Consider the following 18,229-nt stretch of genomic DNA (forward strand, 5'->3'; position numbering starts at 1 on the left):
ACATACTTTAATGTATAATAGAAGACTATGTGTATTCATGTCAATCCACCAGGCCTACCACCGTCATGGCAGCTAAGTGTATGAGAAGAGGCCTTTGCTGGACAATGTTATATTTGGGAGCGGTGTACTCTGTTTAGGGTCGACACAGTGAGTGTTTGTAGAGAAGAGTGAGTCTGTTGAGAGCAGCTGGCGTCCACAACATTTATCACATCTTATATATAGTTTTTTATTATTATTTGGAAACTGCATAGCAGAACCCCTCGGTGGCTTCAGTCTCAGCCACACATGTTATGTTGTTAAATGTAAACAATTTTTATATTTTCCAATTCATCAAAAGAAAGCACAATTATTCCTTCCGCATGAACCTTTTTTATGTTTGTTTTATTGTACTCTGACTATATTTGTTTAATGAAAAGGCTTATATAGAGTTTTTGTATTTTTAATTTTGAAATTAGATCAAAACTTAAGTTAGTTATTCCTTATCCCAAGTATAAAATGGATTAGGGCTACGATTAGGAACCTGAATTCTCTCTGAACATAAATATTTGACATTTTTGGGGTAAAAAAAGGAACTTCTTAGTAATTTCTCCAGCTCACTGTTGATGTGTGAAATTAGCATACTCATATAGTTATAGAGTTAAATCCTGGTAGCGATTGTTTTTTAACAGCATCAAAATTTGTTCTTGACTTTGGAAACAGTTGTGTGACAAAATCAGTTTAACTCAAGCTCCACTTAAAAGCACTTTCCAACACTTTCAAATGCATCTCTCCTTCAGCAAAAGGAGTTCACTCAGTTGTCATTAAGTCACATCGTACTATATACTACTCATATAGGGGCAAGAGATATTAACACTGTTCTCTGTTCAGAGATGGGTTGAGAGCTCTGAATGCTAGTAAGTGGACCTTGAGTTAACATTATTTTGATCACAAATCTCTTTCTTTGTTTCACAAAATAAGTTTTAAAACTCTGATAAGGTGATTTCAGGGTGCTAATGGTCGCTCTAACAAAAGGGGTGTGTTCCTTAAAATGTGTTTTGTTTGTTCTGTTTGTGTTTTCAAGTAGAACATCAGTTCATGGTTGCTCTGCAAGTTAAATGTTTTCAGTTTGAAACATTTTGATATTGTACTGTATATAGTATGTATTTTAATTTATATTGAATTAAAGGTTTGGATCAGCTAAAGAAATCACACAGCACCTCACACTCGGGAGTAGTTCAGAAGGCTTTGAATGCATCATCGCATTTTGACCCACGACACGTTAGCATGTACTGTAGCTGTACATGCTGCCACTGTTATGCTCTCCTCCTACCTGTCACAGCATTATATTTAAAAAATGTATGCATAGAGAACAAAATGCAGAAGTAATCTTTTTGTAATGAATTTGAGGGAATGAACTGAAAAGGAGAGGAAACAGTTTATGTGATAGAATCCCTATTTAGTAACAACTGAGTCATCGGTGCCAGGGGGAGAACAATGTGTGGATAGCATTCAAAACCTTCAGAAACTTAAGATGAAAACTTTTGTAATCATATTCTGGAAAAAAAAACAACATTTCCACCTCTTGTTATTCACACATCCAGTGCTGGTGCTGAAAAAATATCTAGTAATAATCGTTTTTCTGTTGATTTGATAAAGTGAGCTGAACCTTGTTATGTGATTACACAATATCTTTCCAACAAAACAAAAAGTCTTTTGATTTCTGTGCCAGAATAATTTATACACAGGCTAGGCTCATTTGTGCATGAAACAGATTGTTATTAATGTGTGTAAGCATATATATATATATATATATATATATATATATATATATATCTACAATTTCTAGAACAGTTATCACATTTTTCTAACTTTTAATGTGATCAATTTATATATTGCCTCTTTTACAATATTCAAATGCTATGTATAGTGTCTTGTAGAGACGAGGTCACCAAATGATGCATTATATACTGTTTGTTTCCACATTGTCACATTATAAACTATACCAGCCCATTATCAGGCAGTGTTAAACTAGCATCACATCACTCTTTTGTAAACACTTGCTATGTCGCAATAAACTGCTCCTGAAGATTGTTATGTATTTAATTAAGAATTAATCATCAATCATATATGAAAAATGCATTCATGACAGACACTGATGTTGATGATGACTTCTACTACTACTTTACTACTTTCTCTTACAGCTTAAGTACAGGTGTAAAATACATTTAAATATACATGAGTACATTGGATCATTTAAGGAAAAAAAAGCCTTTAGTGTTAGACAGTGTTTGCAACATGGCAGCCGCTAACAGATTGAATACTGTCCAAAGCAAAAAACAACTGTAAGGATCCCAATTTGACCAAGAAACCCCAAAGGTTTAGTTTTTCACTAATCATGTAGAAGGAATGCTGGTTTTATAACGTATTATCAAGAGTATTAGGGCCAGGGGTGAGAAAAACATTTAAGGAGGAAGTTTTTTTATCGTGATTATGCAGGTCAAGAAAAAAGTCATAATGTCAAGAATAAAGTCGAAATGTCGAGAATAATGTTGACATTTCAAGATTAAATTCGACCTTTTGAGACTACATCAAACAAAATGCCTTGTGTAGATGAACTGGTAAAACTGTTCTTAAGAATCGGCTTCAGTAACAAAGAAATTATTTCTCTTTTAGCTCATAACCATAGTCGTAGTTGTCAGTATAAGGACTTTGAAGAGATTGTGCCGAAAACTTTGTCCGTTCAGAAGGAAAAACCACACAAGCATGGAAGAGGTGGCCACATTCGTGCAAGCTGAAATTGAAAGGATAATGAAGTAAAAAAATTCCTCCTCTAATTTTTTTCCCTCACCCCTCACCCCTGGCTCTTCTGTAGTATCAAGTCCTGTTGGTATGTTTACCAAACTCATATGACAGGGGCACATACTTTGACACAACACCTGTCTTCTCCATTGAGTGAATGCACATCTGTTCACTCTTGTTTTACCTCAGTTTCTATCAATCTCCCTCTTCACCTTCCTTGCCCCCTTCATAGGCAGGGTTCTTTTTCTTTCTGCAGTGCAGTTCCCACAGTTATTCCAGCTCTACTGCTGTAAACTGAGGTTGGAGACCAGAGAAAATAATGCCTCTTCTTGTTTTGGTTTCAGGATGGCAGACACACTTCCTTTGTGTTATAATTCATCATTGATTTATGCGGGAAAAATCCATACCAGTGGATAGGCCGAAGAAGAGCATCATGAAACAAAATGTAGAGGTAACCAATCTAAATGCAGATGGTGTCATTCTTCTAAAGTCAACACACCGTACAATCAGTATTTACTTCAGAATAAAAAGTGGTCTGTTGCCAGTTTTTTTTGTTGTTTTTTTTGGCTTTATTGACAGGACAGTCTAAGAGGTGACAGGTAACAGGTTGAGAGAGAGGAGGAGTGACACGCAACAAAGGGACCCAGGCCGGGAGTCGAACCCGGGTCCGCTGCAGCGAGGACAAAGCCTCTGTACATGGGACACCTGCTCTACCAACTGAGCTAAACAGAACCCCTTGCTGCCAGTTTAAGTACCATTTTGAAGAGCTACGTTAATGTGTCTACATTAATAGACATGTGGTTAAAATTCTCAATTACAAGTCAAAGCTTAGAAATATTAACATTAAAATATACTTGAAGTATCAAAAATAAATTTAATTTTTAATCTTTTGAACTATTTAATAGGAACAAAGGCAATATAAATATATAATAATACAGAAATAATATATAAGATATCATTTTTATTTATAAATATAATAAAAAGTTGGAGACACTCATGTATCCCTCTCATATCGCTTGGTGTGATGTACTGATTGGCAGGTAGGGTATGCAATAGAGGACGGGTCTGTGTTTTCATTGTCAAAAAAGGGTGTGGGTCGGTGATGATACCAAAATAGTAGCGTTGTAAATACATCTCATCGGTTTAAATCGTCTCCAACAGACAGCTCCTTTAACCAATGAGCAGCCTAAAAGGATCCTTGTTTTGATTTGTCAGCCAATGGGAGTGAGTGGAATTCCCGATTGGGCGGGGCTACTACATCCGTGCCAAGTTGTGCCATTTGTGAGCTCTTCAACAGACGGCGGCGGTGGCTGGGAGTACATCCAACACAAGTCGGCACTGATGGGGGAGTCCGGGCCAGCTACCAGAGTTGCTTGTTTAATTAGGAACAGGGATAAGGCCTGGTCAATCTGACTTCAGTGACAACTTTTTCGCTACGGTCTTGGATTTTCCCTTTTTTACCTCGGGTTTTCTACTGGAGGCCACAGATACCTCGGGCTGGATTGGGCTATACACTGATCCGAGTGCGAAAAGGAATCTGTGGGCTTGTTTGTGAAGTCTCATGAAATGTATTTACCAGTATTTGGCGGCTTGAGGTCCTAACGTGTTTATTTTTTAGAGTCGGTGGTGTTTACACGATATCAAAAGGCGGAATTAAGGTGGACTAGAAAAAAGTTAATCAGCCAAGCTAACTTGTAAGCTAGCTTGCTATGACGCTAGTTAGCTAGCTACCTAGCAGCGAAACTCTAGCATGTTGAATGAATGAATGAATGAATTGGCGACCACCTGCATTTATGTGCTTCCTGTTATTACAATAACACGTCGAATATTGTTGAAGACAACACTTCATTTTCTACAACAGAGCGAGCCTGTCTGGCTAACTCCTCTCTGACTGTTACACTAAGCCGCATACCCACAAATGGACAGGAATGCGATTCCTGGGAGTTGGCGGACAGCGGCGATTTAGCACTCAACCATAGTGTTGTGTTGTTACCGACTGTAGCGTGGTAATGTTTGTGAGGCTAGGTGGAGCTAACTTTAGCTAGCTAGAAATATTTGCACTACTTGGTCTTGGCTGCTACAGTGTGAAGCTTACGCCCGGCTTCGGAATGGGGAACACGGTGTCATGCTGCGTCTCGCCCGAGTCGAGCCCCAAACTACCCTCGAGACAACCGGTAGAGCGGCTCGAGGAGTTCCAGACCAGCACCGAAGTGAGCGATGATAACACCGTGCCCTACCTGCAGCACATCAGCGACAGAGAGGTGCCTGACGGTAGGTGTCCATTTGATACTCACACACCTGTGATGTGAAAACAGTTGGAACCTAATTTTCCTTTCCTGCGTTTGAGCCCATGTGCGTCACACCCATATAGTCTCACCATAACCCAGGCCCTACAGAGTGAAGAAGTCCCTTATATGACTCCCAAGGACATAAACTGATGACAGAATCAGCAGATATCCACACAGTATGTTTACGCCAGCTCAGTTACTTGTATTACACAGGGTCAATCTATAGTTCAACAATATACAACGACTTGATACACTGTCTTTCACAGCAGCAGGTAAATGCACACACAGACACGCTCCTCAGCTGTTGCCAAGTCGCCAGACTTGTTTATTGCCATCCTGCTGCCAGCTTTGCACTGATGATGAGAACCGTCTTAGACAGCACTATTTAAATGAGCACTGCATCATGTGTGATTACACTGGCATTGCATTACAAATTAGACATTGATAAAGAAAACAAGCCTCTTGACTTCTGTGAGATGCATTTACCAGTCAGAAGTTAGCAATAAAAACAAGCTCTTTGTCATTTTAATGCCCTGTCTTTCCCAACCTTAGCTTTGTTTCAGTGGCCAACCATTGATCTGGATGGGGGACAAATTAGGTATAAATAGAGCACTCAGAGTGTACTCGGTGACCAGGCCCAGTTTTGTAGTACTATCAGTCGTAGGGTCGTAGAGCCACTCCTCTCTGACTCGCAGACATGCGTAGTGTTCATTCCATTCATGTTGTTGTAGACAGACATGCGTGCTTCCAGACTGGTGAGAGCCGCTGTTGGCAGGGCAGGGGTCAGAAGCTGTCCAACTGTCCTTTGTACATTCCTTGGGTCTCCTTTTGCTGTCCTCACTCCACAGATGGCTGTCAACAACTAATCCTCTGTCCTTTATGTAATGTACTGTCTGCACAGATTTGGAGAAAGAACACAGTTCACTAAGTCGTGTTTAAACCGGTGGTGTGTTCATGTTTGTGTTGCTTGAATTTACCCTTCTATCTCTATGTGAATGTCCACAAGTGAGTGGTCTAATACAGAAGCTACCAATACATCTACAGTGTAGAGTATTGTAAATTGTAGAACTTTGGAACAGTTTCCAAAAAAGGTTGACTATTGTAGTGTAGTTTTTTTGTTTTGTTTTGTTTTCTCCTCGGGCCACAATAATATATTTTTTGCACACAGTAGCAAGCATTGTATGATGGTGAAATGGCACTTCTCTTATATTTACATTTTGGATAACGGGCTCGTAAATCTATTCTTGCTTTAAAAACAGTTGTCTGCTAGTTGATGGGAATATTGATATGGAAATCATACCCATCTCTGGTAGACCTTATGTGTGTGCTTATTTATGGTAAAATGTTCAGTAAAATCTGAAAGTAACAGCAACAAAAACTTGAGTACTTGAGCAACAGTCATTAGGATTGTTAAACTATGACTTTAAAGTGAACAGTCTAGGAGTGATAATCCTTTTTATTCAGAGTCAGTTCACAACTTAATGTATTTAAGGTTTAGTTTGGTGATTTATGTCAAGTCTTTCACAGACTCCAACCCACAATTACTGCACCGTTTTGCTGTTCTATTGGTTTACAGTAGTTATTTATAATGGATAACAATAATCAACAGAATTATACTGTGTATTGTAATACACAATGTAGTTTGTGAGCTTGATCAATGTGTCAGCTAATGGTTTCCTGTCCTCTCCTTTGGTTTCTCCACTACTCAGCAGTGAGAGCTGAGCAGCCCACAAAGTGCCCTTTGTTGACAGAATGTCTCTATAAAACACTTCCGTGCGCTTTTTGTTTCCTCAGAACTGGCTCTGGAGTCTAACCCATCGGACCACGCCCGAGCAAGCACCATCTTCCTGAGCAAGTCCCAGACAGACGGTGAGCAATTATAACATGACACACACACAGAACAGGGATTCACATTAACTGTTTTCCTCAACAATACCTGGTGTGTAGTTGTCTAGGCTGTTTTGATTTAAATGTCCATTACTCACCAGAGCCACAGGCATCTTAAACAATCAAATCCATCAGTCAATAAAACAGGTCTTTTTCTATACTCAGACTTTTGTAATATCTTCAATTAACTGTAAACTGTCAATTCTGGTGTAAAACTACATGTGATTTAGACTGTTGCCTTGCTATAGTATTCCTGAACTCTGATTCCAGCTTCAACCTGGCTTTGTTGAACATCTGTCTTCCTTTACAGTACGCGACAAGAGGAAAAGCAACCACATAAATCATATCAGCCATGTAAGTGTCAGAATCAAATAGTTGATCATACATTTGACTGCCTAATCGAATGTATATGCTACGTTATGTTGTTTGTTACTACAGGTCAACAGCTTGTGGACTTTTAATGGCAGATATAATAACAAATGTTTGGAGCAGGAAAAAGCTAACAGCCAATAAACTCTCACCCCTCAATCAACAACAATCTATACCTTTATTCATAACTGGGTATGTCAAAGTAACAAAATACATTAATGATATCTGGAATACTAAACATCAAATTAATTTAAAAAATCTGGTATCTCGATATATCTGTTTTAGGTTATTATTTTCCTTCAAAGCCAGGAATTTCAGTTGAGAAGATATTGAACTTCGTCAGTTTGGGATTTTGAAGGTAGCTTCATGAATTAATTGTGGCCTCTAAATAAATATATTTATTTTTTCATTAAATGTCTCCAAAACCACCACACCCAGACTGTCATGCGAGTTGGGTTAATCCAGAATCATATTGCTGTCAGTATGTAAACCCCATGATACATTAGAGCACTAAAGCTGTATGAATGGAGAGCATTTTACTGACAGTATTTGCTAATGCCCAGTCATTAGATAAGGCTAGTGCATCCGGCTCAAGCGAAGATACGCTAGAAAAATGTAGTCTCATGAATGCCAAAACGTGTTTTTTGGGGGGCAAACAGTGACTAAATATCTCATGATTTGTAACAAGAATATACAACAGTTTACAACGGCCAGTACAGCTGCAGAGATTTAGTACATATTTTTTCTTGCTTCTGGAGTGTCAAAGTAGCGCAAATTCAGACATAAAGACCGATTCCTGTCCCCTGATCAGTACATGTTGTTGTATCTCAAGGTATCTCCTGGTCCGATGTCAAAGAAATACAGCTCCTGTTCAACAATCTTCATTGACGACAACACCGTCAGCCAGCCAAACCTCAAAAGCACAATCAAATGGTGAGAGAATTTCACACACACACAGGCACACACAATGCTGTGCTGTCCAAAAGTCAGTAAATTCACATGAGAAAATCCTGTTGCATCACAGCGTGGTAATCTTGAAGTAATACTTAATGGATGCATGACCGAAACAGATGTTCTTACGCCTAATTTAGGACAATCCTTTGTATTGCCATGATTTTGGCGAAGCTGCAAAACCACATTTCATCAGGATTATCTCAGTGTTCCTTTAAATGAAGCCTCTATACAGGAGGTCAGACACACAGGATACTATTCACCATTGAAACTGTTTTTATTGAAGCTAAAAAACACTAAAATGAATCCACACTATTTGTATTTTCCTCTGTTTTCTCTCCAGTGTCACGTTAGCAATATACTACCACATCAAAAACAGGTTTGTGTACATTTATAATTGAATCTTAATCATGTATTTTGCAGATTTTTATGTTGCTAAAGCTGGTATGTGTTTTTAAGTATGTTATGTGTTTTTAGGGACTCGGGCAAGTCGCTGGATATCTTTGATGAGAAGTTGCACCCCTTATCAGTGAGTATGTTGATAAGATTTCCTCAAACTCAGTCTGAGTCTCAGCACCTTGCTCCCATCAGGAAGGCAGGTGAACGAAGGGTTATTCCTTCAAGCCAGTGGTTTTGATTAGTCAGTGGTATTGAGATCTTGCTGCAGTACTTGCATGTAAACCAAACAACTGGAAAACCATGACCAACAATGTGACACTTTTGTTCCTTCAAACTGAGATAGTTCAGCACTGATCTGCTATTAAAGGCTATCCATAATACTGTGCCAAAAGTAGCACTTCATGAAAAAGGCCGTGATTCACTAGTTTAAAAACAAGAGGAAAATATTGTCCGTTCTCATCCTCTCTTGTGGTATTTATAGATGATTTCCATGCGTTCCTAACCTTGTGATAATGAGGCGTTAGCGGTGACTCATTCTACAGTGTAGTTGTTTGACTTTGGACACTTAAAGGTTAGTTTTTGGAGGGCCAGTCCAATCTAAAGATGACATCAAATAGAGGTGAGGGGTACAAGGGAATTTTGTGACAAACCTAATATCAATGTTGACATTATCTCAAGCCCCATTGTAAAAGTAACACTCGGATGGAACAAACAATGCAACTAAGTGACTGCTTGCGGACTTGTACATTAAAGTGGAATTCCAGTATTTTTCAACTGTTGTACGTACTTTCAGAATGTGATCTCGGTGTAAGCTGGAGGTTTACTCGACTTGCATATTCCAGTTTAAGTTTAAATTGATAATGAATTTTAACAACAGAACCAAAAAGTACCCTTCTGACATGTCAGGATAGATGACTTCCCTCCCCTCAGACGTGTGTGTGTCTGTGTGTGTTTGTTTGTGAACTGTTTGTCCCATACAGAGAGAGCCAGTACCCGATGACTACTCCCGCGTTGACCCAGAACACAAAGTGATCTACCGCTTCGTCAGAACACTCTTCAGTGCGGCACAGCTCACTGCAGAATGTGCCATTGTCACTCTAGTAAGTATGTCTCTTCACAGTGCTGTGGTGCACACACTTAATTTCGCTTACACCGATATATTGTTAGAATTATGATGTGCCAAAAATTGAACTCTAAGAACACTGGACACATCATTTTTTTTATGTATTGGGTTCAAATATATGTGATTGAGTTTAAGTACATATTAAATAGTATTATTCAAATCAGACACTCCGGTCTGCAGTTTATCATTGTAATTTTTGTTAGACCTTTAGAATCCCGTATCAAGCCAGGGACCTTTTTGTAGATGGCGCAGTCTCCAGCAAGTGGTGGACTTAGTGAGGTTAAATACTGTGTTATCATTATAAACTGGACACCAGAGGGCAGTAAATATCTACAAATTGACTTGTCCCAAATATCACTTGACGGGTGAGTGTTTTTGTTTTGATCACACAGCACAGATTCTACGTCAGAGAAGATTCAAAAGCATTAGAATCTAGGAGTAGATGGGTCCTTGATTGCATTTGATAAATAGGAATAGGATATCCATAAAACCAATCTCACAGGTTTCATCCCCACATGTCCTTTTTTTTGTTAAATGTTGTAACAGACTGGGCAGATATGTTGCAGGATGTAGCGATCAAAGAACAATGCAAGTCAGAAGAGACACTTGACAATTTCAGGTTTTAAATTAAGCAAATATGCTCCTCGTCTTTTGCTGGTGAATGACTATTTTGCCAAAGAGGTGCAGACGCAAAAATACAAAGCAAAGCATATGAATAATCTAGTTTTCTAAATGGCTAGCAAGCCTGAATTTATCACTAATGTTTTAGTTTCTACAGTTAGTAGCATTGCCTTTCATTTGTTCACATCTGTTCTGAGTAAAGTATGAACTAAAAATACGACCATACCATCAGCCACAATTGTCTATGTTGTTACAAGAAAATAAAACCGTTTTACTAGATGCAACATTTGTAAAGTAGTGGTATAAATCGTGGAACACACTGCCTGCTTGTGAAATGCATGACGGCTGTGTTGCTGATCTGCTGCGACTCGCGTACTTTTGTGTCCACACAGGCAGCATTGCTGTTGCAGCGTGGCTCCTGCCTGCCTCATCTTCTTACATGGAGTTTGCCTTTAACAATAACAGTGAGAAAGCGAGAGGGAGGGAAAGAAAGAAACATGTTGTGCAGGAAAAAACTGTCCCACCCCTGTGGTGTGTATTCTCTTCGTGTCTGGTATGACGTCAATATGACTGTCGACAGGTCGTTTTGAGGTCTATTTTTGCCAAGAATCACTCGTATTTTGCTGTAAAAATAGGCGAGACTCCGAATCTCACAAATGATGTGCCACTGCAGCAGCTTCTCTTCACGCGACTGTGTGTCTGCTCTAACCTGTTAACATGGACGCGGAAATAAAAAGCAAGATGTCCACCACGCACAACTGCTGCTGATGCAGACGGTGTGTTCAGCCCATCATACAGTTACATGTGTATTATCACTAAACACACGTATTGGGGAAATTTGCTGGTTCATAGTATGCAAACTTTGACATACGCCAGCCCCAACCTGACTGTTGTTCATAGTAATATTCAACTATGAAAACTTTGAGTTCCAAATCAATTTTTTGATGTTTAAATGTTCCTCTTCCTGAAGGTGTATTTGGAACGCCTGCTAACCTATGCTGAGCTGGATATCTGCCCTGCCAACTGGAAACGCATTGTCTTGGGAGCCATCTTGTTGGCTTCTAAAGTCTGGGATGACCAGGCTGTGTGGAATGTTGACTACTGCCAGATCCTTAAAGACATCACCGTGGAGGACATGTAAGTTTGTCTTGTTTTTAATGTGTTTTTTTTTTAAGGCAAAGCATACTGAAAATAAGGAAGATGTAGACAGACACCTGTTTCAATCTCGGGTCATTTCTGTGGGAACAGGCATCGTAGAGAATTTCACTTAAGATACTATGTTCAGACAACAGACATTTAAACTTTACAAAGTTTTAGGCTGTCTAATTTAGAAACTGGACCCTGCTACTTCACCGTTCTAAAAGCCAACACATGAAGTTCTTCTGAAGAGGGAAAAAAAGAAGAGGAAGAAGATTTGATGCATATCAGACAGAGCTAACATCGTGTCAGCTGTCATTTCGAGGGGTGGCACGTGTGTTGCCAATTTCGACACCAGCAACCTTAAGTGTTTGAAGACACATTATGTGAAGGAGAGCGACAAAACTGCTCTCTCTAAACCTTATGAGACAGTGAGGGAACACATTTCATGTATGCTGAAAGACATGCAGGCATTCAGCTTAACTACTGATATTTGGACCACTGACGTGTGCCCCATGTCTTTGCTGAGACTGCACACTGGGTGAACACAGTATTGCAGTCAACATTTAACCTTTTAATTTCTGTATTTATTTAAGTCGCCATTGCACTTCTGTTTCAAACTGTTCTATTAAAGAAGCGGTAAGTGTTATCGGAACATCACTAACCTAGTGTCACTTGAATATTTTCCCAGGGCGTAGGCAATCTGTGTATTAGAAATTGAATGTGAGGGTGTTATTTTGGGTGGAAGAGTTTGAGTTGCTCAGGTTATGGTGAGATGTAGGATGCCAAATCTGATTTTTTTTTTTTGTTGTTGTTGTTGGTTATATACAGCCTCTGCAACTGTAGAGGAAAGGAGAACAATTGGAAGGATGGAGGGTAGCATAAAGGATGTTGAAGAAAGACTTATGAAGCAAAATACTGCAGAACAGAGACAAAACCTGGCTGTTGAGCGAGGCAGTGTCACAGGTGGCGCCTTGGTCAGTGCTGGGCCCAGACTGGTATGAGATGGTGATGGAGTGCCTTTGTGTAGGGGCACTATCACTCAGCTGTCGCACAGCAGTCCTTACTCTGCAACCTAAGGAGGGGGATCTAAGGGTCTTGAGGAGCTGGCGACAGGTGGGGCTGCACTTTGCTGATTTTAAAAAATGGTTCCAAGAGTCTGGCAAACTGGCTGAAGGGGCATTGGGCTACAAGGAGGTATTGGGTGAAAAAGGGGCTGAAGGTGTTAGGAGTGTACCTGGGCTCTGAGGGCTGTGTCAGTGAGAACTGGAACGGGCCATGTCAGCCATAACTACCAGGCCGGCACAGTGGATCCTGGATCCTTGATCCTCACTCAGGTCTTCTACAGAGTTTGGACACTGACGATCATCAGTTTGGTGACTTCTTCACTGTAGCTCAAGCTGGCGGTTCTTAGTGCGTACCCACACTTGGCCCAATTGCTCCGTACTGTGCCTGAGCACTATTGTCCCTCCTCCCCAGTCTACCACTGGCCTGTACTCCTATCACTCCAACCGCAACCAGGCCTGAGTACAGATACCTTTTGTACATTCTTTATCACATTGTAACACATCATAATGGAGAACAACACAGAGTTTTTACTGCCTTTTTTGTGGCTTATTTTTGTGTCATTTTAGTCATAGACGACCCTCTAACATTCTTGGATTTGTTGATTATGCAAGGCAGCGTAATAAGCATGATGATACTTCATGTCTACGTTGTGCACCTGTGCTTGTGCTCTGTGAATAACCATACCATGCTGAAGCACACATCATACAACTGTGCCAGGCCTTATGAAGTGTACCGTGCTAGTGCACCGTACAGAGTTTTCACACTAGTCAAAAATACTGGACTTTGGGGGTCAAACATGGTGGATTTCTTCTGTTCCAGTCATCACTGGCTCATATTTGCAGGTGAGTGCCAGCACAGGAAATGTTGCATAGAGCAAGTGTCACTCGGCCCCCACTTTTCCCAGTGCTGAAGTTGGTGGCAGGAAGAAGGAAAGCTGCTGTCCTTTGCCTCTGAGCCAGGTTTTTTTTTTAGGTTGTTGTAAATGGGGAAGTTGCAGCGTTCATGAAGGTCAAGAACTTTTCTTACAATAATCAGTGGCAGTGCTACCTTTAGGGACAGATGATTGCAGGTTTTAGGTGGTTTTAGGTATAAGCCCCCTCTTCCTAAGAGGTCAGGGGATCTGCAACAGAGGGTGTTACATCTGGCCCTGGCAACAAATATGTTTCCGTCTAAAGTGGATTATAATGTGGGGAGAGGGCTGTGTATTCTGTAACATGCCTGAGTCTGTACATCATGTGTGTGTTAAATGTCATTGTTTGCTGCCTTTTTTTGTCTTTACTCTCTGCTATCTGTGGGAAGATGGGAGTGGGGTTCTCTGAGGGGGTTCACATACTGCGGCCTAGGTATTCTTGTCGGACCAAGGACAGAGATGTTCTTATGAATTTTTTATTTGGCCAGGCTACTTTGCTCATGAGATGCAACAGGTTGCAGGGCTGGTGGACCCTGAGTTCATGTTTGAGTGACTGGGATGAGTAAAAATAATACTCGTTTGTTAATGTCCTTGATGTGTTTCAGGAGATGTGGTGTGTACACAGGGCTGTTTTATAAATTGAATCTGTAATCCAAGTTAAAAACGTTTAAGAAGAATGCAACCCGAAAATACAAATCCACTTCATCCCTGCCGGCTGAGGAGCACAGGGATACGCACACACCTGTGCAAATATATCAGCAATTGCCGATTGATGGGCTGAGGGCGGCCTGTTGGATAGTCTTAACATATTGCCCTACCCTAATGTACAGTGCTACACATGGTAGACATGTTTTAATGAAAGTGGTTAAAAAGTCAAGTCATCACTCACTCACTCACATACACACATGCATACATACATGTCTGACCTACTCTCTCTCAACCCTGTTTTCATTGCTACCATTGAAGTGTCTTTGTGCGCCTAGTCAGGATTGGATGGAGGGATGGCAAGAAGAGTAGAGAGGGAAACAGAGAGACACACAGACAGAAATGCAGGGGAGGGTCTCAAGTGCTCTCACTGCTTCTACATAATGGCCCTGGCTCTCGCCCACTCCATTAGTTGCCCTGGGAGACCAGACATCACACACACTCTCACTCTATCCACCTTTGCTGACCAACAAAGCATCCTAGATGCTATCTCCTTGGCGACCACCTCCCTCGGCTTTTCTCATGGCTGTGATGATGAGGAGGAAGGATGATGGAGGCTGCGGGCTAGAAAAGATGAACTGTGACACTGATACATGTCTGAGTACCTGCATGTGTGTGTGTGAGATCTCTGTGGAAGAGATTTGATTCCATCTCCATGAGCACTTCCTATGCTGAAAGTCAAAGTCAATGCACAATGATGTTTTTTCCTTGCAATTTAAGTTGCACTCAGTGTAGGTCTTCAACTCTGGTTCCCGTCAATCAAACCATAATAAGATGATGATGATGATAAGCCACACCCTCAGTAGTGACACGAGAGAAGAGCATTCACATCTCAGGATTGAAACGCAAATGCCTTGTCCCTTTCTTTTTGTGGGGGTGCAGATTCTCTTGACTCCATCTTCTTAAACATGAATATTTTCTAGTTTCTTTACTCCTATATGAAACTAAAGTGAATATATTTGGGTTGTGGGTCTTGACAAAACAAGCAATTAGAGGACATCACCATGGGCTTGGGGAACGTCTTTCACCATTTTAACATTTTATACACCAAACAATTATTCAATTAAATAATAAACAACAACAGTGAAAATAACTGTTAGTTGCAGCCCTTTGCAGTGTCTTTTCTGAAGGAGAAAAACTAAGCTAGGAATATGAGTTTTTTTGTTTTTCTGTTCGTTTTTTACAATTAACATCAGCAGAAACACTCAGGATTGTTGAAAGAATCGTCATAAATTATTATTCAAGATTAAAACTTTCAATGTATATATTTTACAGCATATAGTGCACCTTCTGTCCGTCGAATGACCGTGTGTAGCAAAGGCGAAGGACTGCAGCTTAGATTTGGTTCAGTTTATGTGAGGAGGTTAAATGGTCGGCTGAGATTTAAAATGTTTAAAGTTTGCATTTATTTCTTCACTGTGTGCATTAGGATTATAATTCTATGTTCCTCTGTTGCACTTAGTGTAGATTAATAACCTAGTAACCATTAGCTTCTGTTTTAGAGTTGAGGTAAAAGTCTCTATGGGAGTATCGACCGTCTGGGATAACCCTCAGGTATCTTTCCACCTTCCAGGAACGAGATGGAGCGCCACTTCCTGGAACTTCTCCAGTTTAATATCAATGTGCCAGCCAGTGTCTATGCCAAGTATTACTTTGATCTGCGGCAGCTGGCTGATGACAACAACCTCAACTTCCCTCTGGAACCTCTCAACAACCAGCGCGCCCAGAAACTGGAGGTGAGCTGCCGTCCTCACACCTCAACCAGTGGCCGCAGGTTGTCTGCGCCTGCAGTATTTCCTCTTTGCTCTGCAGCAAGCAGACTGCACCTCAGATTGAAGCACAACTACTATTTCAATGAGAACTTTTCAGTAACTGAGTTTTTATTTCCTTCTTCAGGCCATTTCAAGACTATGTGAGGACAAGTACAAGGACCTGAGTCGAGCAGCGATTAGACGATCCTTCAGTGCCGACAACCTGATAGGTATACGACACTACAACGCTGTGCTGTCATAGGTCAGGCTGCTGCCGTCTGGTTCCCAAGGCCAAGCTAACCCGCAACCAGCTCCGGACAGTCACTTCACAGGGTCTACGCATCCACACCAGGCGGGATTCAGCCTTGAGATGCTACAGTACGACCTGACCAAACGGTAGTTTGACTGTAGAGCTGCGTGATTCTCAAATTAAACGTGAAATTGAGGTGTTTATCTGAACCTTCCCCACACAACTTATTGTTACAAACCCCTTATTTATTTCTTACTTGTCCCTTATTTCCCCAAGAAAGTGTTAACAGGGAATTGCTGAGCCGCAGTCATAACTAAGGGATAGCATATGGATTGTAACAGTGCAGCCTTGAAGGGTAAAGCTGGTGTTATTCTAGATTTTTTAGTTGTTTCCAAATCCCACAAAAAGATTAAAATCAAGAATTTTTAAATCCCTGTATCTGTACTGAAATGCCTACTCTTTCTGGTTTACTATAAATCATATAGTACGTCACATATCAATTAATTTCTTAGGCTTGGTAATTCTATATCAAACATTACTCAAACAGGGGGTAGTGCCTTTTGTTTTGGACTATTTTTAGTGGTGGATCACTACACATATGTTAGTGGGTAGTTATTACAGGAGGTGTCGGACTGACTTAAAATAAACAGTACACTACTACAGTGTCTGTGTGTGTTGGTAGGAATGAAGGGACATGGCAGCCAGGTGCTCCCTGATGTGTTTTTAAAAGTTTATGGACAACACTGACGCTCCACGACAGAGGGTTATGATGAATCAGGCTTTGGGTACACAGACTATACTTGTTAGTGGGGTCAGTTTATAGTAGGAATCATAGAGTTTCATGGGATTTGTTAAAAATCAGAAAATATAGAATATCAGCAGACATATTCTTTTAGGCACGTCACATCAAATGCAAAAGCGGTTCCTTGTCAATTAAAGTTAATACCAAAAGTCTCTTTTGAGAGAGTAAAAAATACTTCCTGTTTACTGTTCTGTACAGTGGTGCTGGATTCTGTTTCAGTAATCTACACATTTGTATTTGGATGGAGCATACAGCGTGTCTCAGATCACAGACTATTGAAGTATTCCACAGAAGTGGACTCAAGTAAATAAACCTCCAATCAGCTGTCACATGTCTGTAAGAGTACCAATCTGGGGGTCAGTTTCACTTTTCAGATATACTCAGGTGGTCACTGCTATGGAATGGATGGCTCGATACGGCAGTTAGGTTGACATAATGACAAAGTTCGGTTGGGTCCAAACTGTCCAGTCTCTTTATTCTTCTCCTCAAATTCTGCTATCCTGACCCCGCTTCAAAGAACCCGTCAACGGATGCTTGTCCCAGGCCCCGAGCAGAGCTGTCGAGCAAACTACATAGATACTAAGGGGGAAAAGAGACTGATGGATATTCCCCTCCTTTTTGCTTACTATGTAGGCTACTAGCTGTGAAATTTATCTTTGTTTTTAATTAAAACAAACATTTGCAGATGGAGTATTTTAAATAAACACTAATCATGTAACAAAGATATGTTGTGGTAATTTGTGTTGCGTGTTTGATGTGATCATGATGTGCTTGACCGACTGTGCCGCCAGTTAAACCAGTGCAACTAGTTTATAACCGGTGGCAGTTACAGGATTTGGTGTGTGTGTGGTGAATGTGGTACACCTCTCCACTTTTGATAAAAGTTTGCGGTATTTAGTGTGGCTATTTGGGTTTAATTTCAAAGAAATTTCGAACATGTTGCTGGGTAATTGCCACCTAATGACCACAAAAGCTGTCCTGTGCAATCAACTTTTAGATCAAGCAATCTAACAAATGTTATTTCCTTTCTTGTAGAAGTTCAGCACAAATTTTGATGCAACTTAAAAATACTGACACACTGGTCCACCCAACCTTATTCTCGCACACTCCAACCACTGAAATGGGAAACTGCTGTGCTCCTCTGTGTAGAAACCTCAGTAAAGGCTGAAAACAAATGTAATGTCAGATAT

The 18,229-nt window shown here is 40.5% G+C and overlaps 1 protein-coding gene across 1 annotated transcript; it reads left to right on the forward strand.

Annotated features, from left to right (window-relative positions):
* The first annotated feature begins 4,046 nt into the window (after nucleotides 1–4,046).
* On the forward strand, nucleotides 4,047–17,761 carry ccnyl1 (cyclin Y-like 1). Its single transcript, XM_030428639.1, has 10 exons — nucleotides 4,047–5,049; nucleotides 6,861–6,935; nucleotides 7,264–7,307; nucleotides 8,155–8,255; nucleotides 8,617–8,652; nucleotides 8,751–8,802; nucleotides 9,653–9,772; nucleotides 11,387–11,553; nucleotides 15,810–15,972; nucleotides 16,133–17,761. Exons 1-10 carry the CDS (start codon nucleotides 4,887–4,889, stop codon nucleotides 16,247–16,249), a joined length of 1,038 nt encoding a protein of 345 aa, XP_030284499.1. The 5' UTR covers nucleotides 4,047–4,886; the 3' UTR covers nucleotides 16,250–17,761.
* Nucleotides 17,762–18,229: the final 468 nt, after the last annotated feature.

Source organism: Sparus aurata, chromosome 9 (assembly GCF_900880675.1).
Source record: "Sparus aurata chromosome 9, fSpaAur1.1, whole genome shotgun sequence".
In the NCBI taxonomy this organism is placed as follows: Eukaryota; Metazoa; Chordata; class Actinopteri; order Spariformes; family Sparidae; genus Sparus; species Sparus aurata.